Source organism: Vanessa cardui, chromosome 8 (assembly GCF_905220365.1).
Source record: "Vanessa cardui chromosome 8, ilVanCard2.1, whole genome shotgun sequence".
Lineage (NCBI taxonomy): Eukaryota > Metazoa > Arthropoda > Insecta > Lepidoptera > Nymphalidae > Vanessa > Vanessa cardui.
The window spans coordinates 884,680-910,780 of record NC_061130.1 but is presented as its reverse complement, the minus strand read 5'-3'; the positions used below and the strand labels follow the sequence as shown (position 1 = coordinate 910,780).

The 26,101-nt window shown below is 32.8% G+C and overlaps 1 protein-coding gene across 2 annotated transcripts in view; it reads right to left on the bottom strand.

Moving 5' to 3' along the window:
• LOC124531981 (kinesin-like protein CG14535) overlaps nucleotides 1–26,101 on the bottom strand; it is a 415,871-nt gene that overhangs the window by 6,923 nt on the left and 382,847 nt on the right. For both annotated transcript variants that reach the window (XM_047106585.1, XM_047106586.1), the window contains 2 exons: nucleotides 10,145–10,348; nucleotides 1,432–1,525 (listed from right to left, as the gene is read on the bottom strand). In XM_047106585.1, the coding sequence (XP_046962541.1) occupies nucleotides 1,432–1,525; nucleotides 10,145–10,348 (298 nt within the window). The remainder of the gene's footprint in view (nucleotides 1–1,431; nucleotides 1,526–10,144; nucleotides 10,349–26,101) is intronic.

Below are 26,101 nucleotides of genomic sequence, written 5' to 3'. Positions count from 1 at the left end.
ACTGTTAGCGGCTTCCATTTCGATGCAAATCTTTGTGCCAGAGTTTCACGGCGGTTGTCTTATAAATAGTGCAACGCTCGGGCTCACAGAGTGAATATTTTACTAAGAGATCCTCGTGTTAGGAACGTATTGTCTCTTTATATGGTTGCATTTTGTATTGCTAAATACGATTGCTGGAATGGCTGAGTAAATTGCATGTGTTTAATTTGTGTTTTTGTTTCATCTAGTGCTTGACGATGTAGGTAAAACAGTTCACTGTGTGTTGTATCACTTGGAGGAAGATTTAATGTATTTACTTTCAATATAATAGCTTGCTTTTATGCATTTATGTGTTATTACACAAGCAAAATAATGTCTACAACTCATGACGTGTGGTAGAAATTGATCCATTCTCATTAGATTTTTTTATGTTTTTATTTTCTATTTTTTTTTATGGAATACATTGCTACACATTTAAGTGACAGTGAGTCTACTGGACCGATATCTATCAGTAGACTCACTGTATTTATTTAGGGGCGATGCGCTGTTAGAAATATTAACCGTTCCTTACCAACCTTCCGAACTAAGATGTTGTCTCTTATGCCAGTAGTTGCATTAACTCACTCACCTTTCAAACCTTAAAACAACAATACTATTGCTGTTTGATGGCGGAAAATATGATGTCTCAGTGGTATCTACTCTAACAAGCTTAATTCAAACGTTATATACAGAAAACTGCTTACAAAAATTTGACCTTGAAATTATTTAATTAAATTTCGAAATAAGGTTTTATGTAATCTTAATTTTCACTATGAATATGTTGTCAAATGACGTAAAATATATACGAATAGGCCAGGCATTGTTAAGGTATGGGAAAGGAACGCTGTCTTATCGCGCTGTCTAGTTAATTTATAACCTAAGTTTAAAAGGGAAGTTAATTCTGCAAACAAAGCGAGTTACGTCGTAGGTATTTTTTATATTTATATTTTTTTTTTATATTATACACTAGTGCATAGAATATTTATTAATTATTTGCTTCATTCAATAAACAGTCTTTAAGTTAAAAATTCTATATTACAATAATCTCCTGTTGTCATTCCATGCGTGACTCTTTCTCGACTTTCTTTTGTTTTTTAATAATAATCTTGCGCGGGAAAACTTCTTGCATTATTTCTAAAGCCACACGGATGACGTTTTAAAATCGATTACTCTTTTGTGAAATCGGATTCATTGACAAAATATGAGTTCATTAAATGTATTTCTAACAATATAAATACAACTAATTGTTTTATGAACCTTCTGTATTATATGAAACCCTTCTTAATTTTCTAAATTTGGTATCTTCAACAATTATTTTATAAAGTATTTTAACTCGTAAAATAGTCTAGTTACTTTTATAGAATAATAATGAGAATAACTGTATTATATTATAGATATTATATATGTATATACCTAGTCCTGCATGTCCGAAGCAAAAGAGGCAACCATCGGTCCCGTTGATCACGGCGTGTATGACGTCAGTCAGTGCACTGGAACATATCTCCGTCTGAAAAAATACATTGCGTTAAATATCTTACCAAAGTACCAACTAGAGGAAAAGCCCGTCTATTTATGGATGATATGATATACAAAATATACTTTATTCAAGTAGGCTTTTAGAAGCACTTTTGAATCGTCGTTTAACAAATATATTAAGGGAAGCTACCATCGGTTCGAAATGTAGTTTCTACCGAGAAGAACCAGCAAGGAACTCAATGATTATTCTTTTTAACATTTAAGTTATTTATATGAAGGTAAGCGTGGAAATATACGTGGAAATCTTTAGAGAAGTCCTTTGTCGATAGACAAGCAGTTTAACAAAAACAGATTTAATATACAGTAGAATTAGAATGTTTTTAACGATTAGGCATATATCAAGTTATTGTAAAAGCATCAATAAAGGCTATTTTATTATCAGTTGTAACAATATTCTCATATAATTAAATTAATCCAAGTTGTTGGAGTAAGTAACTTTACTTATAATGCGTACGTTACAAGCGACATATCAGTACAAAATGATGGAAGCGTATTGGTTATATTTCATACGGCGTCAATATTTTTGTACAGTAAAGTAACAGCCTGTAAATTTCCCACTGCTGGGATAAGGACTGCTCTTCCATTAAAGAGAGAGAACATATTCCACCACGCTGTTCTAATGCGGGTTGGTGGAATGCACATGTGGCAGGATTTCGATGAAATTATACACATGCAGGTTTCTTCACGATGTTTTCCTTCACCGCCGAGCACGAGATGAATTATAAACACAAATTAAGCACATATATATAATGGTGCTTGCTGGGTTTGAACCCGCAATCATCGGTTAAGATGCACGCGTTCTAACCACTGGACCATCTCAGCTTTTGCTTTTTATTTATGTGCAGTGGAGACCACTTATCATCAGATGGCCTATTTGATTATTAGCCTATCGAAATAATACAAATAAATTATATAGTACATATTGATTATGATCGTATTTCTACCCATGGGTTAACACTTTTTCCTTGTAACTAAACCAGTATTACTTAATAATTTTTTTTTTAACTTTTAAATATTTTAAGGAATATTAAAATAAATGTATGTTCACATTTTGAATGCTTGCTCGTAAAAGCTCTAACTCACGTATGCTGCATATAATGCTTTGAATAATTTAGGGAAATCTGGTGCTTAAGGCTTGTTGGGGCTAAAAGCGTTTCCACTGTTTTCTTTAGCGGGGCTTGTTAGATAATTAAATGGACTTCCGGCAGAGTACAGAGATTACGCGCTGGGGTAACCATGGTTAATGATGAATGACTTTATTAATTGTTCAATATAATTTTAAGATAATTATTTATTTTGCTAAATTGGCAGATACTGTGAATTTATGTATTAGAATAAAACACCATTTTAGCCATATACATGGAAGCATTCTAAAATTACATCTAACAAACATATCATAATAAACATATATAGATGGTTAATTTATAAATATACTACTATTCCTTACGTCTACAACCATTATCTGTTCAATTTTATACGTGCTTCGTGCTCTGAAAATAATATATTCTAAATCTTTATATTAATAAAACAATAAAACTAAAATACGTATTTGGTATTGAAAAGTAATATGTGTGTAGTCCTGAAAATGTTTTAAGTAAATCTAAGAATGAATTTACTCTTCACGACAGTAGACAGCCTTTGCCCACTGTGAGGGAGTTAAAGTCTCATCTTTATCTTTCAAATGTATGTACTTAATTATAGTTCTGCATAAAATGTAACATTACGAATATAAAAATAAAGTGACTCTTAAACCTTAATAAAATTATGTTGTTCGGCTATAGAAACATGCAAAATAAAAGTGGTTACCCTACAAAGGGATGCCTTTATAAGGTACGGAAATATTGAGATTGTTTTGAGGGAAATTTTAATGAGCATACCGAAGATTCTACCTGAAAACATTTAAAATTGAAACCGGGGGTAGTTTATTAAATTATTATACCAATTAGTATAATACAAACGGTCGATTAATTGCGGAGAATAGACTTTTGAATTGTTAAATTTATGTATATAAAATATATCATATGAAAGAAAACTTTAAATTAATTTTGTCCCAAGGTCATGTTTAAAGTTAATATCCCAATAACAACAGTCTGAAAATTTCCCACTGCTGGGCTAAGGCCTCCTATCCCTTTAGGGAGAAGATTTTTTGGAACTTAATCCACCACGCGGTTGCAATGCGGGTTGGTGGAATTAATAGCCGAGATGCCCGCTTTCGTACGCAGATGCACGCTTTCTAACCACTGCGTGCAACCGATGATTGCGGGTTCAAACCCAGGCAAGCACCACTGAATAATATCCCAGGGCTGGAGAATATTTTGGGTTCGGTTCTTTAACCGAGTTGGTGTGACAGAATTAGCTATGTGCGCGATATTGTCTTTAAATTAGTACTGTATATGTATATGTTGGTATAAAATAATGAGCTGAGTTTTCTCATTATTACTTTATTACAATTTATAGAAATCATGAACAACAGCTGAAAACCGTTAGTGGAAATCCAACAAAATATATATTTTTTTATCCTTTTTATAAAGACTTCCTATGGGGGTAAATATTTTTTGTATTAGATTTTGTTATATACACATCTCAGGACTCAGTGGAAAAGCTTAGTAGAATGAGTTCAAAAACTTCATTTAATAGAGTCCTTACCAACTCAATAACATATAAGGTACCTAAGCAGTAATTCATTATATATATACATAAATAATATAACAAAACGGATAACTATTTTCGTACGTGATGATATTTGTATTTAACTAACATAAATTTGTATTTTAAATGTTGGAAAGATAACTACTGAACTACGGTAACATATACATTCCAAACAGGTGGTAGCTTTACTGAATATAGTACTATAAAATCACGATTCAATAGTGCTTCAAAAAGCCTACTTGAATAAAGATTTTTTTTATGTTAAATTAAAAATTAGGTAAATGAACAATTTTTTGCGTCACTTAAAACGTTTTCTGTGAACGAGTTAAGTGAGAAATAAAAGAATTTTGAGGTAAAAGTTCAAAGACCTCATGTAAATGACATTAGCAAGTAGTAAGCGAGCGAAATGCTTTTTGTATGTTGTATTTTCTACGATTCGTGCATCGTAAATAGTATTTTAAGATTTAAACTACAAAGTTCCAAAAATACGTAATGAAATGTCAATATTAACAATTCAACTCTTTATTTGACAGTACTTATCTTCATAAAACAATTAGTATACAACAACAGCCTCTAAATTCCCACTGATGGGCTCATCTCCCTTTGAGGAAATGGTTTGGAAGATATTCCACTACGCTGTTCCAATTTTTATGATATTAGACAAATACAGGTTTCCTCTTGATGTTTTTCCCGCAAAATTATTTTATTTTTCTGTTTGGCGATAGAATTTATATTGAGTGAATAGTATTTACCAAGCCACCGAGAAAATAAATAAGCTTACGTACGTTATTTATATAAGGTTACTGTAAAAGAGTTTTGACAACAAAGAGACATCACGGTTTTTTCACTCGCATCCGTTGCTGTAGCGTAATCTGCTTATCTTTATTTTTACAAAGGCCTGCAGTATTTGTTACGAGTTAGTTTTGTCTGTTTTTAATCCAAAAATTCACTCAAAGCTAAATTTCATTACAATCACAGGCAGTACGTTGGCAGACCACCGGTGCGTATAAGCCTCTAAGCCGCCGTCAGCCGACCGCCGAGTTATAGCAGACTGTAGTAACTAGCTACGCCGTAGCAATATTGTGTAGCTATCACTATAACTGTTACTTTGTATGTACAAGTAATGTGTTTTGATAAAAAACAAGAGATTGCTTACAGTAGCTGATTATAATTACATATATAATAGTTACAATCAAATACTAATTTTATGCATAGATATAGATACAAAAGGTTATTATACAACTAATGAGTTTATGATCGATAGCATACCTTGGGAATGAAACGATCGCCTCCTGGCTATTTCATCTCATATTAAATTGTTTATTTATATAATATATGAGACAAACAAAAAAAAACCCGCTGAGTTTCTTTCGTCGGTATTTCTCAGGTCAGGGTATTTTCTTTTCCGAACCGGTGGTAGTGTTTCAATTGACCATCAATAAGAAAGTGTAATGCTTCTATATTGAATAAAGTTATTTGAGTTTGAGTTTTGAGGTAGCCTGGAATAGCCCATAGGTTTTTTTCTAAAAAATATATTTAATACCATCCGACCTTCATGGCAATATACAGGTGAAATCCTAGATGAAAAAATTGTAATTCATACTTATTAAAGACTGTGAATGCAACAGTGAATGAAGCCTTTTCATCTCTTAACGAAAAGCATGAAAAATAACAATTACATAAACAGTTTTTGTGTAAGAACTAAGAATTTTACAATATAGGTTATATTGTAAAATTTACTTTTAAAAAGTGAGTGAGTATTTACATAAACAATCATGGTTTGCGTTGATTTAACGTTGCCAACATTTCTTTGTAGCCTCATATACCTAGAGTCCAGTGATAATTAAACATCAGGTAGCTCATTTATTCACGTACCAATCGCATTTTTTTATAAAATAGTAGTAATTCAAAGTAACAAAGAGCTCTTATAAAGATCTCTCTGAAATAACACTCATAATGTCAACTATTTACAAGCCGTATTCAACGTCACGGACGGATCCACTTCAAACTATAATACGCCGAAATTACGTCTACTAACCGGATGTAACTGGTTGAGGTAAAACTAGGAACAATGAAGAAGGCAGTGTAGTCCTTCACGTCATCACAACATGTAATAAAATAATTCCTCCGCAGAGTTTAAATTGAAAAACTCAATTTTTGAAAAGATTTTTATCAATGGCCGTAGTGATTGTCTCGGAAAAAATTTTGCTAATTGAATGAGGTAATGGAATGTGCCACGTATAGTCAGAGTAAGATAACTTTCGTCAGTTTTGAAATTAATTCATTTATCAAGTCTTAAACTCTTAATACCTTTTGAATCTAAACATCAAATCATTGCGAAGCAATATGTTATTCTCAATCGGTAAAGCAGATTATCGCTCATACTGGGCACATGAAAATAGATCTTAAGGTGACGAACCTTTTCTTACCCCGACTGCACATCAATTGAGTTATGTATACTAATATTATAAATGTAAATATGAAAGTAACTTTGTCCGTCTGTCTACCTGTCCATATGACTGTCTATATGTCTGTCTGTCGCTCTTGCACTAAAACGAATTTGGTGAAATTTGGTATGAACCAAACTTGAACTCCAAGAAAGGGCATACTTCTTTGTCAAATATGAGACAACTAATCCATAACACGCAAGCGAAGCCATGGGCCACAATCAGTTTGTATATAAGCAAAGACAGGTAACCAGTACATCATAAATAAACATTCCAAACACGAATACTCACGAATAAGTCGAGACCGAATTCGAATTTTGAATGTAGTAGAATGTAATTACAACAGCAACAAATTAAGCCTCAGTAAGTGGCTAATGCACCGGCGAATGCGTCGGATAAAGGGCTTACGTGATATTAATGACTATGCGGATTGTCGTAGTGATTTAATGCGTGCGCATAAAACATATTATGTGTCGCGCTAGCTTTATGCAATACGCTTTTCCCATTGCCAAGAGGAACAGCTTTGATATCTAATCTTTTGTGCAAATGGAGATTAAAATAACTTATGTCTTTAACGACTCATAATGACATACGTATCATTAAACATTGAATTTATTGTTATGTTTTTTGTCAAATGTGGTATGCTAAGTGAGCTCTACATCAGAGCTGAATTTATTTAGACACAGTTCTAGTGACAATACAATTATTTTATTAAGTGTATTGATATTAGTTTAAGTTAACTTGGTGGTAGAGTTTGTGCTAGCCCATCTGGGTAGATACCACCCACTCATCAGTTATTCTACCGCCAAATAACAGTACTCAGTATTGTTGTGTTCCGGTTTGAAGGGTGAGTGAGCCAGTTTAACTACAGGCACAAGGGACATAACATCTTAGTTTCCAAGGTTGGTGGCACATTGACGATGTAAACAATAGTTAATATTTCTTACAGCGTCATTGTCTATGGGTGATGGTGACCACTTACCATCAGGTGGCCCATATGCTCGTCTGCCAGCCTACGCCATAAAAAAAGTATAAAATAGGTAGCTGACAAATGGTTACCACTGCTCATAGATATTTGTATTGTAAGAACTATTTTCATCATCACCAACCTTAGGAATTAAGATGTTCTGCCTCGTCAAAAAAAGGATTGAATTGAAACTTGTTAACTTCCATGATATATTGCATACATTTAATTGCATTTAACTAACATGACTGTATTTTTAAATGTTGAAGAGTAACTACTGACTTTTTTGCCGGTTCTTCTCGGTAGAATCTACTTTCCGAACCGGTGGTAGCTCCACTGAAGATAGTACTTACATACATACTACTTACGTACTTACGTACATACTTTTTCATGTACTTTTACCTGGTATATAATTATTTGACGGGTTGTTAAGAGATTATTTATATATAAACGCGTTTTAATAAAATTACATAATATTCGTGTGAAAGTATTGATATTTTATCCCCTAACATTCAATATATCGTCGATCCTTCAAAATATCCATCCGAAAAGGTTTTCATCGCACGACCAACTTTCTCAGATATTTTAAACTTTCAATGTTCTCGAAAAATGTGAATTTTACTGCATAGTTGGTGATACTCGAACGGTGCACAGCCTTTTAACAATTTAAACATGAAATTCGAGGAGAAATGTGCATGAATTTCGGAACTACGGAACGTCGTGACAGCGGCTGTAAACGAGCCAACTTAGAAAATTGTTGAGAATACTGCAACCTGTTTACCTACCTCGGCGCCTTTGATATAAATTAATTAATATTAAGGACTATAAAACTCATATATTTACTATAATCTAATTGATTATAAATCTGAGACGAGATTTTTTTAAGTTAAAAATATGTCGCAAAATTGGAATGATTGTTTTTAAGAAGGAAAAAAAACAATTACAATTTCTTGTGGCAATCTTGGTGGTAATACTTATTAACATTGGCGCTTTGATAATTATACATTATTGCCTAAGATGTACTTTGTAATGTAACCTGTAAATGTTCAACTGCTGGGCAAAATTAACCTCTTCTCTTAAGAAATGTTTTGGAGTATATTCTATCACGTTACTGTAACGCGGTTACAATTGACAGACGTTAATGAATCATTTGATAACATCTTTGCCCTTATTAAGAGCCCCTAAGAGTTGAGATGGCCCAGTGGTTAGAACGCGTGCATCTTAACCGATGATTGCGGGTTCAAACCCAGGCAAGCACCACTATATGTATATATGTGCTTAATTAGTGAAGGAAAACATCGTGAGGAAACCTGCATGTGTCTACTTTCATCGAAATTCTGCCACATGTGCATTCCACCAACCCGCATTTGAACAGCGTGGTGGAATATGTTACAAACCCTCTCCTTAATGGAAGAGGAGGCCTTATCCCAGCAGTGGGAAATTTACAGGCTGTAACTTTACTTACTTTTGCCCTTATTATTATTTACCCTTACACCGTCATGAGACATGTATATATAGTATATACATTATTTAGCAATAATTACCTCTTCATTTTCTAGCTCATCGTAATGAAACAAAAAGTAATTACCGGGTAAAATCAAAGGGTATCTAGGTCTGTAGCTATTTCCCGGGACATTTCTAGTTACTAAGGTGATTCAACGAGTCCTTACAATATCCGTTGACATTGGATTTAAAGGTAATTTTAGTTTGTGATTATTAAATGTAGCGTAGCCTTATTATATATAGACTATTTGTAGGACATTATTTGAAGGAAATTTATTTTAATATTTTATATGAAATGAATGTACATGTTACGTGCATTGCGTCCATGAAAAATATCGTATTGGGCAACAAAAATGGTGTCTAAGTTGATATCCTGTCTCATATATATATATTTATAACATAGTTTTTTTTTTATTTCATTTTAATTAAGATTTAAATTTTCAAACTAAGTTAAGATGTAGATTGTTTTCTTTTAGTACATGCTGTGTTATTTTTTAAGTAATTGTAACACTTGGAATATAATTTAACTTTTGTTATATCATATTATTCGATATAAGATTTTGTAGATGATAAAAAAGCGTGGAATTAATACCCGTTGACTTCCAGGCAGGATGTATTAATTTAAATAATTGTATTAACTAACATGACTTTGTATTTTTTAAATGTTGAAAAAGAGTAACTACTGAGTTTCTCGCCGATTCTTCTCGGTAGAATCTACTTTCCGAACCTGGTGGTAGCTTCACTTGATTGTTAAATGACGATTCAAAAGTGCTTGTAAAAGCCCACTTGAATAAAGTTTACTTTGATTTTGATCGTGTACACATTGTCGAAGAACCAAATAAAATAAATAAATAAATAAATTAAGGTATATTAATACGTGAAAATTATGAATGGTTAATATTCATCATTACACGAAAACAATGCAAAAAGGCGAATTTAGATTGGCAACACTAGTGTGTGCAGTGTGAATGTCTAAGTGGTATTATTATTTACGATAATAAAGTAAATATTGCATATTATTAATTACCTGAGAATCATCTTGAGAGAATATAGCATCGAAAGCGAACATCTTAGGAGCAGCAACACCGACTTTTCTGTCTTCAGGAGCAGAGGTGGCGGACGCCGTCTCGCATAATGTTACTTGTTTCTTGCGTTTATCCAAGGAAAAGGTCTGCGTGCCGCTGGTGAAGGGACCTTCGCCCGTCGCTCCTACACGCAGCATCACTTTCACCTGTAACAATAAAAAAATGTTTATTAATACATTGCTCGTTCTGTTTGCACATTCAACGAGGGTTTGAAAGGAAAGCTTCATTGTATGACGTCTTCAAATGATAAGGTTTTTAGTCGTTAAGACAAAAATAATGGAATACTGGTATTTGGTATTTGATTTTTTATACGATTTATTTACGAGGTACTTTGTTGTATGAGTCACTTTGTGTTTTTATGTCATGTAAAAATATAGGCCACGTAATAAAATTTTTAGAAAGATAATGGAATAGAAAGTCACATAACCTGTCACTCTTAAGCTTATTCAAAGGATGCCGAGATATAACTATTTTGTTCGTTCCAAATTCGAAAAAATAATTCGTATAAAATTGGTACAGACTAATTATAAAAATGTGCGTTATTAAGTACTGCTTAAAGAAAGCGGTACAAAAACTATATAACATTCAATATATATAAAACTGTTCCGTTACTGAGTGATTGAGTGACTGACGGACAAAGTACAGCGTAAACCACTGGACCTAGAAAGTTGAAATTTGACACATGGCCTTAAGTGTCCTAGAGGTGCACTAAGAAGGGATTTTTCAAAATTCCCACGGAATAGGGAATAAATGGAATTTATATTTTGGAACCAAAGTAGCTCTATCTCCGTAACTATAATTATTAGGGGTTTAAAATTTAGCATGCAAGTAGGTTATGACAACAACTATTTTTAAGATATTTCAGAATTCCCAAGGGATACGGAATAAACGGGACTTGTATTCAATACAATTGTATCTTCAAAATACAATCAAAAAGAAAGTGTTATGCTTCTATATTGAATAAAGATGACTTCGAATATGAATATCACAAAATTCACGAGCGCCTCAATGAAATACACTATTAAATGAAACATTTAGCGCTGTTTATTCTATTGTTGTATAGAAAACAGGCGTGAATACACATCAAAGCCGTGTTTGTGACGCTTCGTTAAGCACAGATTCGTCAGTCCCGGGACATGTTTCAACGTGATGTATGAGGACTTATGTGATACAAATAATATTGCGCTCTATCCGTTAATCTGGTAAAATTTTAATCACGTGGTCCATAGTTTCGATATTTGCTTTGTTTAGTAATACGGCGAATTTATAGCATAATTTATAAATTACTAGCGATAAACCCCGACTTCGCACCAATGTTATGTTATGTAGTAGAGAATGTCTTACAATATTCACAGTTTTTCAATCATTTTCTACTATTTTATGCATGTATTATACATATAAACATTACTCTTGAATCAATCTAGCTTTAAAAAAACTGCCGCGTTATATAATTTTAAAGATTTAAGCATATATAGAGACAGACAGCGGTAAGTGACTTTGTTTTATACTATGTAATGATGATGATATGATAATGATACATAAAATAAATAGCCTTAATCATCCTTTCTTTACATCTCTTACGTCTAATCTCATGGTTTTAACGAAAGTAAAGTAACAGCCTGTTAATTTCCTATTGCTGGGATAAGGCCTCCTCTTCATTAAGAAGAGGGTTTGGAACATATTCCACCAAGCTGTTCCAATGCGGGTTAGTGGATTGTGGCAGAATTTCGATGAAATTAGACACATGCAGGTTTCCTTCACGATGTTTTCCTTCACCGCCGAGCACGAGATTTATTATAAACACAAATTAAGCACATATATATATGGTGGTGCTTGCCGGGATTTGAACCCACAATCATCGGTTAAAATGCACGCGGTCTAACCACTGAGCCATCTCAGCTTAACGAAACTGTAATAGCGTTAAGTCCGCCCTTTGTACATGTTTGATCTGTGCAATAAAGAGTAAAAAAAAAAGTAATAAGTGTGATATAGAAGTAAGACTAAGTAGTACGCTACATATTTTAACAAACTAGTTCCTTTATTAAAATTCTTAGAATTTAATATCTAAATGTAACCATTATTAAGTAGTTCTTGAGATGCGATTAGCTACATAATTCTGGGAGCGTGTCACGCAAATCACTATGTAATTAGAGGAGAATTAATTACGTCACGTTGTCTCCCTGAATTAGTAAGTTGGAGGGGGTGGGGAATTCGCGTAAGTAATAAAACAGTAGTTAGATAAATATGTCAGAACATACATTCCGTTATTATTTAAGGCCTCTTCCGAATTCTTTCGTGTAAAAATATTATGGTTCAGTTTTAAGACTCGATTTAGTTAAACGTATCTATAGAAACTTAACTGAAAAATACTAAAGATGTATCCACGTGATTAAAAACTGGCCTTCTGTGAAATATGATCACCTGATTTTTATACGAGGTATATAGTAAAATATCTTATCAGTAACTGTGTATTTTATTCTATTTTTATGTTATATATGAAATACTTTTATTGATGAGTTACATATTTTGTTTCGTTACCAGCAAATTCAATTTAATGAAAAGGGACGGAAGTATGTAACAGGAAGAAAGGAGAGCGCGCTATTTAAATTGACCAATGAGCACACGCAGTGATAGTATTAATAGTGATGGAAAAGAAAATTTATTGAGATGTTAGTTACTTTAAATAATTGTATTAACTAACATGACCGTACTTTTTTAAATGTTGAAAAAAAGTAACTACTGAGTTTCTTGCCGGTTCTTCTCGGTAGAATCTACTTTTCGAACCGGCGGTAGCTTCAATTAATTGTTAAATGACGATTCAAAAGTCATTTTGATTTTTGACTATTCGTCATATGTCATAACCATTTTAAGCACTTACTTTTTAATTAAGTGTTGTTTTATTCAATATAAAAATGAAATCATACATATTATAAGCCGATATTTTAACTTATATTTGAGAGATTACTACCATTTTATTGCAACACCAAAATTAAGAATAACTTAATAAATGTTTAAATCGAAGACGTATATAATGAAATGTCTTCCAAAACACCTGTTATGTTATTTAGTTCATGTAATAAAACATCAAATGAAAAAAAAAAATGAAACGAGCAGCAATAATTATGTGTAAAATCTCACAACGCAAAAGAGGGGTATACTCTAATCAGCTAATAGGCGTAATTCTCGCAGATAAGCTATTGTAACGATACGTGTCTGGTTTTCTGATTACGGTTCCAGAATACCATTACGTGATTACATATGTCACGCTAATTTCTGAATGTGTTGTGAATGTAAACGTGTCGTGACATCAAAGAAGTTTTTAGTGACGATCTCCTGCTGCCGTAATAAGGGTTTCCATGTTTTGCTTTGTCGCTCTTTATATTGATGACTGTATTTATCAATGATACTTTGGTGAGGTAACTTTTTGTTTGTTTTGGGATTTATGCATTGGACTTGGCGCTGAGAATAGATTGTAGCGTTGTTGATGATGGTATCCGGTTTGATTTCTGAACGTTATTAGGCCTGTCTGTCAAGTGGGCACGTTAATAGTCGGAAGTTCGTAAGGTTATCTCCATAAAGTGATCTCTCCTTAGTGCTGTCGAATCGGAATATTTATAGTAAATTGTGAATTTATCACTTAATTATTTATTTCATACACTATAATAATTTATGCTTCAAATAAATTATCTTAATGTTACGCTTTTGACGTTATACTCTGCCATCGAAATTGTAGATAGCTAACCTCCAATGTACTTATCATAAAAATAAAACAAATCAGGGTTAATTTCAGTAACGAAACCTCTCAGAAGTCGAGTTTATAAAGTGTTAAATGTCTTCAATGATTTGTCAGTTCACGAGCGACTCGATAACGACTCAGAACAAAACTGCACAAAAGGTGTAATCCAAGAGTAACAGGAATACACTCATTATGAAGGCAGGGCTTAACCTACAAAGCTAACAATAGTCCAGGGTTTATGGCACTGATTAGTTATTGAGGCTATCGGAGACAGGTCGATGTTATGCAAATTGCGCTATTACGGCAATTGTTCGAGAGGAATCGATAAGATGTTCGATGTTACATCCAGTGATGTATATGCAAATATAGTTAGTGAATTAGCTGAAACGTGCTTTATATGAAATGTCAGTCGAATTGTTACACAACACTGTATAGTTTACTTCGCCCCGGCTTCGCACAGGTGCAATAATGACACTCAATATAATAAACAATTAGAAACTTCTATAATTATCAGTGTTTTTTTACTATTTTGTCCACGTATTATATACAAAAAACTTCCACTCGAATCACTCAATTTATTAAAAAAACTGCATCAAAATCCCTTGCGTAGTTTCAAAGATTTAAGCATATATGGATATAGGGACAGAGAAAGCGATTTTGTTGTAAACTATGTAGTGAAGTGACATAACGATGGAAATAGTTAAATTTATTTTTATACTAGAATTATGTAATGAATCAAAAGTTAATTTTAAGGAAAGATGCAAAGATTTCCATCATATATTATATCTCACATAGATAGTCTCATTAGTAAATGATTATTTTTTTCTTAAGAGAATTTATTTTCAAAAGAGCAGAGAATGTAATAATAAAGAATACTAAATTTATATTGCATTAAATAATAGCCGTAATAAGAAAACAAACCTTTCAATTAAAAAAAAAGTAACGAGAAAGAATCTCTGACAAGATGTCGCTAACAGCTTCCCTGAAGACGTAGAGTAGCTGGATATTGTAACAATTCAATATAAAAAATAAAATTTATTACTTTAAATAAAAATATTTATATCAATACGTAGAAATCCGTTTACTTTTTTTACAGATTATAAATCATCGCCCATAGATATTTGGCGCTGACAGAACAATTTTAGGAACTAAGACATGTAACTTTTGCCCGCGATTGACTCACTGACTTTACAAACTGGAACACAGTATAAATATATGTACACACGATACTATGTAATAATTGTTTTTGGTAGAATACGATAGAATATGTAAGTGGATTGTAACCACTCAGATGGTTTTGTTTAATTTAGACGGAATGTAATGTAAATCAAATTACTTTTCATTATTCATTACCTTTTACATTAACTAATATTTATGGAGTCGGTCAATGACAAGCGATGTATACAACCTAGCTTTTTTAAATTGGTTACAATAATTTTAAAAAGCTAATATAGACATAGTTTCGAAATTCAAACCACAAATAAAAAAAAATGAATGGTCATACGAATTAAATTAAATTTAAAACTATTATCAGTTAGGAATTAAAATCCTAAAGAGAAGAACAGATAAGTGTCTTAGTTCTATGAAATAAATTCCACACGATTTTCACATTTCTTTATCATATGATTCTTGTATTCTGTAATTAGATTGACATGTAGAAATCATTAATACAAGGACAATTGACAAGGAAACCCAAGCTGTTGGCACTGTGGGGCTCACCAGATGTTCGTGCAAATCGATGGAAAAGAGCTTGCGTGTTTCGTTATTTATTACATCAGACATCGCGCGAACAGCCAGTATTGAGGTATTGCTTACGTTTTTTTGTCGGATAAACGTTTTATCGACATCATAATCACGAATGCTGTATGAAAATAAAAGAAATGTTTCCTCATTTTGTGTTTTGTAATAAGTAACAGAGTGTGGAAGAGTAACTGCTGAGTTTCTTGCCGGTTCTATTCGGTAGAACCGAGTGGTAGCTTCATTTAAAATAGTTGTTATAATGATGACGATGATGAAAATGATGATTCAAAAGGGCTTGTAAAACCTACTTGAATAAACTATAATTTGATTGATTGATTGATGTTCCTGGAAGTATCTTCTACGTTTAAGAAGATACTTTGAAGCTTACAAGAGATGTAATTGGCAATCTTCTTTTCGACAAATGTCCGTGCTTTGTAGTGTATTGATTTGATTTGATTTTAACCGTTGTTATTATAATACCATTTCGTCTGATTTGTTGACATTTTTTTAAAGCTATTTCCGATTTTTTTTAAATATTTAATATTAGTGATATACACTGAAATGAAAATAAAATGAATGAGGTTTTATAACTTAAAATTGAATATAAAATTCGTAAGTCAAGTAAGCCTTAAATCTTGGCTCAGCATTGATATGAATAAACCCAATTTCATTTTTATCAGAGTGACGTCACAGTTACAGCTAAATGTTAAATTATTGCATTTGTCAAAAAGACAGGCTAATAATTTAATTCCCTATGACGAGTTGAGTCTAGTAAGCTAGGTTGACGAGTTAATCCCAAAATCCTTAGTGTTTGGCGTCAGATACCAGCTTAGCCTCACCTCGAATGCAGCCATTAATCGAATTATAATAAAATAACTTTATATAAAATTATGTAATATAAGAAAACTAGTGACCCGCCCAGGCTTTGCACTGGTGCAGTGATATGACATCACATTATTAATTATCAGTATTTTCTATCCTATCAGTAAGTATACCTATTAAAAAAAACTGCATTAAAATCCGTTGCGTAGTTTTTTTTTATGGTATAGGTTGGTGGACTCGCAGATGGGCCACCTGATGGTAAGTGGTCACCATCACCCATAGACAATGACGCTGTAAGAAATATTAACTATTCCTTACATCGTCAATGTGCCATCAACCTTGGGAACTAAGTTGTTATGTCCCTTGTGCCTGGAGTTACACTGGCTCACTCACCCTTCAAACCGGAACACAACAATACTGAGTACTGTTATTTGTCGGTAGAATAACTGATGAGTGGGTGGTACCTACCCAGACGGGCTTGCACGAAGCCCTACCACCAAGTAATTTTAAAGATTTAAGCATACATAGGGATATAGGTACAGAGAAAGCGAATTTGTTTTGTACTATGTAGTGATGTCACATAGTACTGAGTACATATATAACAATTCTATCCCTCTTTTTAATAATAAATGTGATACGGTTCCCACTTATATTTTCCCTAACACATAATGTATTATTTTTATTCCTGGAAAAACGCTTTCAGGGGGAAAATATTATTTGATAGCCTATTACGTCATATAGATTGAATTTGGGACAAGCTATCAACTCTAAACACACCTACATGGAAGATCTGTGTGACAAGGATAGTCAAAACTATGTGTACTCTTTATTCATTTTTATCTATGCCTAAATTTTAATGATTGTCATTGAGCCAATTCAATATCCAATTGGATATGAACCCAAGAGAGACAAGAGCAATGATATTCTAATAAACAGATATGTTATATCCATACTAAACAACAGAAAAAAGTGTGCCGCGCCGGGGACCGTTTATTTTACATTTCGTTACAAGTAAAGAGGATAGCTTGATAAAAACAATAAGTAAAAGGGATAACTAGATGTTTTAATTACGCAAAACTTATTGCTACGTAATTATGATGTATTATAACGTATTAATACGTAAAACAACTGAAGGCAAACGTCCCAATTAGGACGTTTTCTAGTCTTCACTTCAATAACATATCTGTTTACTACAACATCATTGGACAAGAACCTTTAAACTTCCCACTGCTGGGCTAAGGCCTCCTATCCCTTTTTTGATGAGAACGTTTGGAACACATTCCACCACGCATTTCCACCACCACGTTCTTCCAATGTGAATTGGTGGAATCCACATGTGGCAGAATTTCTATGACACATGGAGTTTTCCTAACGATGTTTTCCTTCACCACCGAGCGCAAGATGATTTATAAATGTAATATAAAGCAAATTAATATTCAGTGATACTTGGGCTCGAATCCGCAATCATCGGTTAAGATGCACGCGTTCTAACCACTGGACCATCTCTGCTCTATGATGGGAAAAGTCCAACCCATGAGCTTAGAGAGTTATCATATAGTGTGAAATATATTTCGCCAACTTTTAATGGCAAACAGTCAATGTTGTGTCAGACGAACGTTATTCGTAACAGAATGACAAACTGACTTCGAGAAAAACAAATCTTGTTGTCAGCGAGCGGAATGGCTTCGTCACGGGTGTATTTTTGTATTTTTTTTTCGAGCCCTCGTAAATAACACGGGCTCCCATTTGTTCGCTTGACAAAGATTAAAATTTTCGTTCAGTTCGACTATACGTTGAGATGTAATATATGAATTCGAGAACATATACGATTTGACGATCATCCTTAACACAGGTATTATTAAAAGGATGACTTAATGTCAGTTATATCTGACCGAGTAGAGCTACTCTATTTAATAAAAGTAATAGTAATAGTTTTAAAATAGCAAATATTATAGGGTTTACCAAATAATTAGTAATGCTTTATTTAAAAGCAAATAATAGACTTACAATTATTTAATTACCAACACACGGTATCTGTTTCTATAATAAGTAACCGAAGTTAGTTTTCACTAAGCCTATTAATAAACTATACCTTAAAAAACATTGATAAATAGAGCATATTACTTTATTTGTCAATATTTCTCTTGTTGCGTTCTTATATGTGTTCTTATAACGTATAATATATATACGTTTTTCCCTTTTCTTAAGTTATAATTGATACTGGTAAACATTATAGATAATACGATTTTACTAAATAATGTCAACACGCCAATATCCAGAGCAAAGTCGATAAATAAAAAAAAAAATCGTCTGTCATGCCCCAATATTTTATCTCCCGGGTAAAATTCAAGCAAGACGTTCGACGTCGGTGACGTTGCACGCGTTCATGCATAAAATTAAAGTCGGTAATGAAACGTTCCTCCATGTGCTAAGCTGAGATATCCGAGTCATAAACTTTGAAGGGAGATGCGTTTCAAAGATCACTAAAACATAGAAATCGAGGAGCAAAGGTTACCATCTGAGAAAACATAATTTGTTTAAATAAAGCATCACAATTATATGCTCGTTAATTTTAATAAGATAATTTATATTACTTGTTATTTAGAGGTTACCACTATTGCTCAATACTCCTCAATCGAAACGCTCAAACCTTGAACCTCAATAGAAGATAATTTGGTCCCAGTATTAAGCTACATCAACCCATATTGGCTTATTTTAAAGTCCACACTCTTACTAGTTTTTTTTTTTTTTTTTTGATATTGCACAAAGTTTGTATGGGTATTAGAGGGTATTGGATGGATGATAGATTTGCATATAATATCTTACTACTAACTAACCGCTTCGCACGGGTAGACATAACATTTTTTTAATAATAGTTTTGCCTTCTATTTATATTTTTTTTGTTGCTTTTTTCCGCCATGTTTAACAATCGTTCTATTTCAACTTTTTTACACAAAACATATAATGAATTATATAATTAAACCTTCATTATGAATCTCTTTGTCTATTAGTGAAAATCGCATGAAAATCCGTTCAGTAGTTTCGGAGTTTGTAAGTTCTTTTATAATATGTAGTGATGCTTTGAAATTTCTTCTTTCTTCATAAAATACTTGAGTTTTATTTCCGTCATATCCAAGAGCCTTATATTCAATCGTCGAAAAGCGATGCAAACTCATAAATATTTATGAGAGTCGCCTTTAATCAATCAGGTCGCGACCACCACACTCAATATTCAGATATTCTTTATAGCCAATTGGTCAAACAAATTTGTCGTTCGATTGACGTGTTATCGACAGCACGCGGCGTGCAGTTCGCAAGGGCCCTTGTGTTTTACGTTATTTATTTTTTAAATCCCTGACATTCACAGATTCGAAATATTTTATTTGCTTATTCGCTTGCTTTCATCCCGCAGCTGTTAATGATAGCATCCATATCCAGTAAAAGCTTTATTAAATATTATTTCAAAGCCATAATTCATTCTGTTTCGAATAATCTTGGAACAGTTTTGGATTTTATTTGTAATATTCTCAAGGACTACATGAAATAATTGTACTAGAATTTTTTCTTTGCAAAGACACACAAATATTTTGTAAAGTAAATAAAAACCTTTAGATTTTGTTTAAGTATTCTTAATCTTAAACACACTAGTTTTGCTGTTATCATTTTCGTCAAGAAAGGTGTGAAAAATCGTCGTAATTGAATAAAACATCCATCCTAGATAATTTTGTTTGTATAAATTGGTGTCACGAAATGCTTACGGATTTTAATCGAATTACTTTTTTAAATCTACTCGAACAAAACTCGCTTTATTACCTTAAGTTATGATATGTTAAGATTATAAGTTACTATAAAATTGTATTTAACGAATTATAAAAAAATGGTCCTTCGAGCAGGATTTTGTGATAAAGATTTAATTGAATATGGAAAACAATATAACATATATAAGATACACTTTTAACACACCATCTCATAATCAGGTGATTTCTGCTTAAAGTAAGACGTCAAAACGTAAAAAAAACCTGTGTTTTTTTTTAATAATTTAATGTGACTTTCATTATATTCAAGCATGAAGCTAATATCAGTTAGCAAACTAACACGGGCCCCTTAAAAGGTTCAATTAACGTTTGGTGTACTTTAGATCAAAGCATACGTTGAGCCTATCACGGGCTCTGAATGAATTATGTAAATCGTCTATGGTGGTTAACATCGTAATATTGTAAGCGACACTCAAACCCTCTGCCTTGGAGACATGGATGTAAAAATATATGATGGAAAGGTATGCATCCATAATTTGAGAAAGTATGGAATGAAGTCTAGACAACAGTACTTGTGTTCTTGAGAAATTAACTTAGAACTGTGTCGAAATAAGAATTCGATTTTTTTTTATCATATTAATATTAAATAAGAGTCTTTTTCTTCTTCTGCCTACCAATTATTAATATCGGCTATTTCCAGGGTCTGCTTTCCGACTAAGAGTACTTCTTTTTGCATGTTCTTTAGTGTTTTTCTGTGTGAGTCCATTGGCCATGTCATCTATATAAATAATAAAATTGGAGTGTTTCTTTGTGATATTAAAATAGCTCTTTTACTCAATGCATATGTATATATACAAAAATGACATTTTTTACAATTTTCGTCTGTCTGTTTGTTCCGCCTAATCTCTGAAACCGCTGGACCGATTTTGACAGGACATTCACTGGCAGATAACGGATATAATAAAAAATATAATAGGCTACAATAATAAACATATAATTTTTTTTTGCTAAATTCAATCGCGTATATGGTCGTGGGCACAGCTAGTTTAATTTAAAATAAATATAATAAAATATTCCACGATTTTTTTTTTCAAATGGCTCTTCTAGTAATTGTAACTCTTGATTCGAATTCTTACAATGAAGATGGTATCTCAAGCAACATAAATTTGAAGAGGGCGCGCCGCGGGGCGCAACGCTCAGGTGAAAATTATCAAAGGGGGCGTCGCGGTGCCAGATTTAAACCAACATCGGTTACGGAGTTACGACTCTCGTCTGCTCCTGTATATAAATGGTTGGTTATCTTCGCTACTATAAAATATTATGAGATTTCCACCCGCTCACCATTTCAAGACTATTCACTTGATATCCGTTCTTCAATATTGCATTTGATTTGTTTCGGTTACAGCAGCAGAATATATTGCTAGCCGACTTCACAAAAAGTAGGTGAGTATGGATTCGGATGTATTTTTGTTATTGATGTCAGAACTCCGTAGTTTTTGAAATAATTTGGAAAATTTTACACTTATTTTCTCAGTACTTCTATTCTATTAGCTGTATCAAGTACTGTCTGTAATATGCTGGCTATCATGACTTCGTATGGATAAAATTCACATTGATACCTTTATATAATATTATTCCTTCTTAAAGTTCAACTTTCCATAAGTCATAAAATGAAATACATTGATTTTGTATGTTGCTCTAAATTTGAGGCAAGATTATTCTCCTAGCTGTCCCAGTAATTTCCTCATTTTGTTTAATATCGACATATACACTAAAATGGTATATACATATAAGAAGACACATTACAATAGTGCTTATAAATAATTGATAATTATATAAACGTATGAAATATATATAACACCTTAATTTTTCATTGTATATTAATACACTATTAACCGGAACAGTTACATTTTATTGTACGCTCGCTATCCTCATTTCGTTTATCAACAACAAAAAAACTATTGTTTTATGGTAGTCGACTACTTTATAATTCCGATCAAGAGACCATCAGTTTTATTCCCTAAATGATTATTACACTCAATGTCACTCATTATAACTTTTATTACACTCAATGTCACTCATTATAACTTTCTGACATTTCACGAACGTGTTTTTCGTTGAGATACTATTGGTATCGAAATGAAAGTTTTTTTTTATGGAATATGTTGGCGGACGAGCATATGGGCCAACTGATAGTACGTGGTCACTATCGACCATAGACAATGGTACTTTGAGAAATATTAACCATTCCTTCATGGTCAATTATACGCCACCAACCTTGTGAACTAATATGTCATGTCCCTTGTGCCTGTAGTTATACTGGCTCACTCACCCTTCAAACCGGAACATAACAGTACCAAGTACTGTTGTTTGGTGGTAGAATATCTGATGAGTGGGTGGTACCTACCAAGACGGGCTTATTATGTGTATCTGCAACACATTTCATGCAAACGCTATAATTAACATCAATTAAATTTAATATAAATTTATAAATATTCGTAACGTAGAATACGTATGATATGACATCAAAACTAATTTAACATTGAAGAAAAATTTGAAATTCCATTATTGTAGATAGCAACATTATTATTAAAGGTGTAATAAAATTTTTAGGCGTTGCGGAATAAAACGAACCCTTAAATTCTCTAATAAAATAAAACCGGCCGTGAATTTCCTTAAAGGGTTAAACTCAATTACCATTTACTTAAGTAATTGCTTTGAATTAAATCGAAATGAAATACAAAATCTTAAAACCTTGGCTTAGGATGTGAGTCCACAAAGAGTTACATTGCTTTTAAAAAAGAGAGAGACTGTTTTTGATTCTATAGTTTATTAATGACAAAGATAGTGTCACCATGTGTGGGGTAACTTTGTCATTAAAAGTTTAAAATGGTGGAAAAGCATCTTTACAGCTAAAGTGATCCGTTAAAATGACGATTCAAAAGTGCTCGTAAAAGCTTGAGTAAAGTATATTTTGATTTGACTTGACGTTTCGTTATGGCATTGTATTACAATTTTCTTTTCATTTTGTGTCCTATTATTTTGATTTATAAAACATACATAATTTAATAACAAATATAATTTATAAATGAGTAGCGAACGAATACGGCTCCGCATGGGTGCAAAGCTAACTATATTAGTGAATGTCTATAGGTAAAACACTTCGTGTCAAATTACTCTATCTTTTAAAAAAAACGCATCAAAATCCGTTGCGTAATTTAAAAGATCTCAGCTTACTTAGGGGCAGACAACGGTAAGCGACTTTGTTTTATACTATCTAATGATGATAATGATGATGAACAAATACAATAGTAAATTCACTGAAATTGTAATTGAACATTTTCCTTTTTATTTGCTGTCCAAAATAAAATTGTTTGGTAGTAAAGAAGAATATTGAGGTTAAAATATTATTGAAAAAAATTATCAACACAAATTCAATTAAACAATGGTTCGATCAATGTATATACATTATTTGACGACCTCCCTGGTCGAGTGGGGTGTACACCGGGTTTCATGGGTACACCACTCCGAGGTCCCGGGTTCGATTCCCGGCCAAGTCAATGTAGATTATCATTATTTTTCTATGTTGTCTTGGGTCTGGGTGTTTGTGGTACCGTCGTTACTTCTGATTTTCCATAACACAAGTGCTTTAGCTACTTACATTGGGATCAGAGTAATATATGTGATGTTGTCTCATATATATAAAAAAAACCGTATAATTTTAAAGGCAATTATAAACTGCATATTTAATTATGAGTTAATTAAAATGTAGCTTCACGTTGATCGAAAAACATATACTGGATGTTAAACCTTAAGCTGTTCGCGACAATTGATAGCGCCCGTAATAAATTGCAAAGAGGTGCAAGAGGTGGAATCGCCGCAAACGATCTCATAAACTCGAGAAAAATAAAAAGACACTCCAACCAAATTACACTGAGCTGCCACGAAGTAAACTCCATTTCGTTTCTTCCTTGATGTTTTATAGGCGATCAGGTTGGAACTTGTTTTTGATGAGTTCTAAATATAAATGATCAAGGACGTATGTTAATAATCCAAGATTTTACTAACATAAGAATTAACAACATTAAATGCTTAAATATATATACAAATATGAACTAAAACTAGTTACTGTATAAATCTTGACAGCGTGGAATGGTGGCAAGAATGCTAGCAGCATTTCCCCGTTGAATCGCAATTCCGATCCTCTGGGCAAAAAACGAACCAGCCCTCCTGTCACCAGTGGAGGCAATGAGGCGAGGTGTTATACTTTTGATGAAGCTTTTTGCACCACTACTCCAAGTTGATATGTTAATAGGTAAAATTATTTTAGACTAGTCACTCGTTTTTAGGGGTTGCCTATGTCATTTCTTGGAGTTTAAGTTCATATCAAATTCGTTTCAGCGGTTTAAGGGGTTGCCTATGTAATTTCTTGGAGTTCAAGTTTGCTTCATACCAAATTCGTTTCAGCGGTTTGGTCGTAGAAGACAGAGAGACAAACAGAGTTATATAGATTATTAGATATATATAATTATTTCAATGATAATATTGCTAGTCTTTCAATAAAATCTGTTCTGTTTGATAAAAACGGTAATCTATAAGTTGGTCAAGCAAATTGCTGTATTTTAACAATACTTTCTAAAATAAATTCTCGGATATTTCCTGAAAATCGCAATTCGAAATTGCGGACTTGATAGAAGTACTCTTCTGTCCAGGGCTTCTCAACAATACCTTTCACGTATATCCTTAAGTAACGGAATGTAAAAAGTATTTTAATGAAAAATACGACTTAGAATACAAAAAATAGATTCAACAGTTATTAAAGAAAAAATTGGAAATTTTTAAAGAACAAGACACTCGGCTGTTACCTCTTAAAAGCAAAATCTGATTTTAAGTAAAGTTTAAGGTGGATCGTTAAAATTGCAAGTGTACGGGGAGACGGACAAAGTTGTAAATTTAAATCACTAAGTCTAGCAAGTTGTGGCAACTTGGAAGGAACTCACAGCAAATTGGATTACTGTGGCGTACATAGGCTAGTTTGACACGTAAGATGAATAGAAGCACGCTATTTGTTTTTGTTGTGACAAAATAAATTTATATATGATCATTTTTTTAATGAAACAGTATAAAAAAATTATGCCAAAATAAGTGCTAAGAATTCATGGCAAAACTGCGAGATGGCGTGGATCTTAACCGATGATTGCGGGTTCAAACCCAAGCAAGCACCACTGAATACTCAAGTGCATAATTTGTGTTTATAATTCACCTCGCTTTCGGCGGTGAAGTAAAACAACGCGAGGAAACCTGCGTTTGTCTAATTTCATAGAAAATGTGCCACATGAGTATTTCACTAACACGCATTGGAACAGCGTGGTGGAATATGTTCCAAACCTTCTCCTTAAGGGGAGAGGAGGCCTTAGCACAACAGTGGAAAATTTACAGCCTGTTGTTGTTATGCTAAAATAATCTTAATTCTTATGTATCCATTTGTTTCGAGACGCCCATTATCTTGAATATCTCTTAAATCCGTTATAAAAATACTAACGACCGTGAAAAATAAAAATTAAGATTATTTCCCGTTATTAAAAGGTGAAAAAGGCAAAATATTTAATCAGCGAGGGGCAGTGGAGGGTCTCATTAACGCTGATGGCCCTTAAACGCAGTTCGTAAGCTTGAGACAGGTAGACAACGGAACTCATTAGCACATCTACTTATTGATATAATTATATATTTCGTCAAAAAATACAAAACATTTGGGTCAGACGGGAAAGTAATAAGAATATCGTTTGAATGAAACCATTAATAATTTAAGCCATCTGAGCATATTCTCGAAGTATTGGCACATGTTA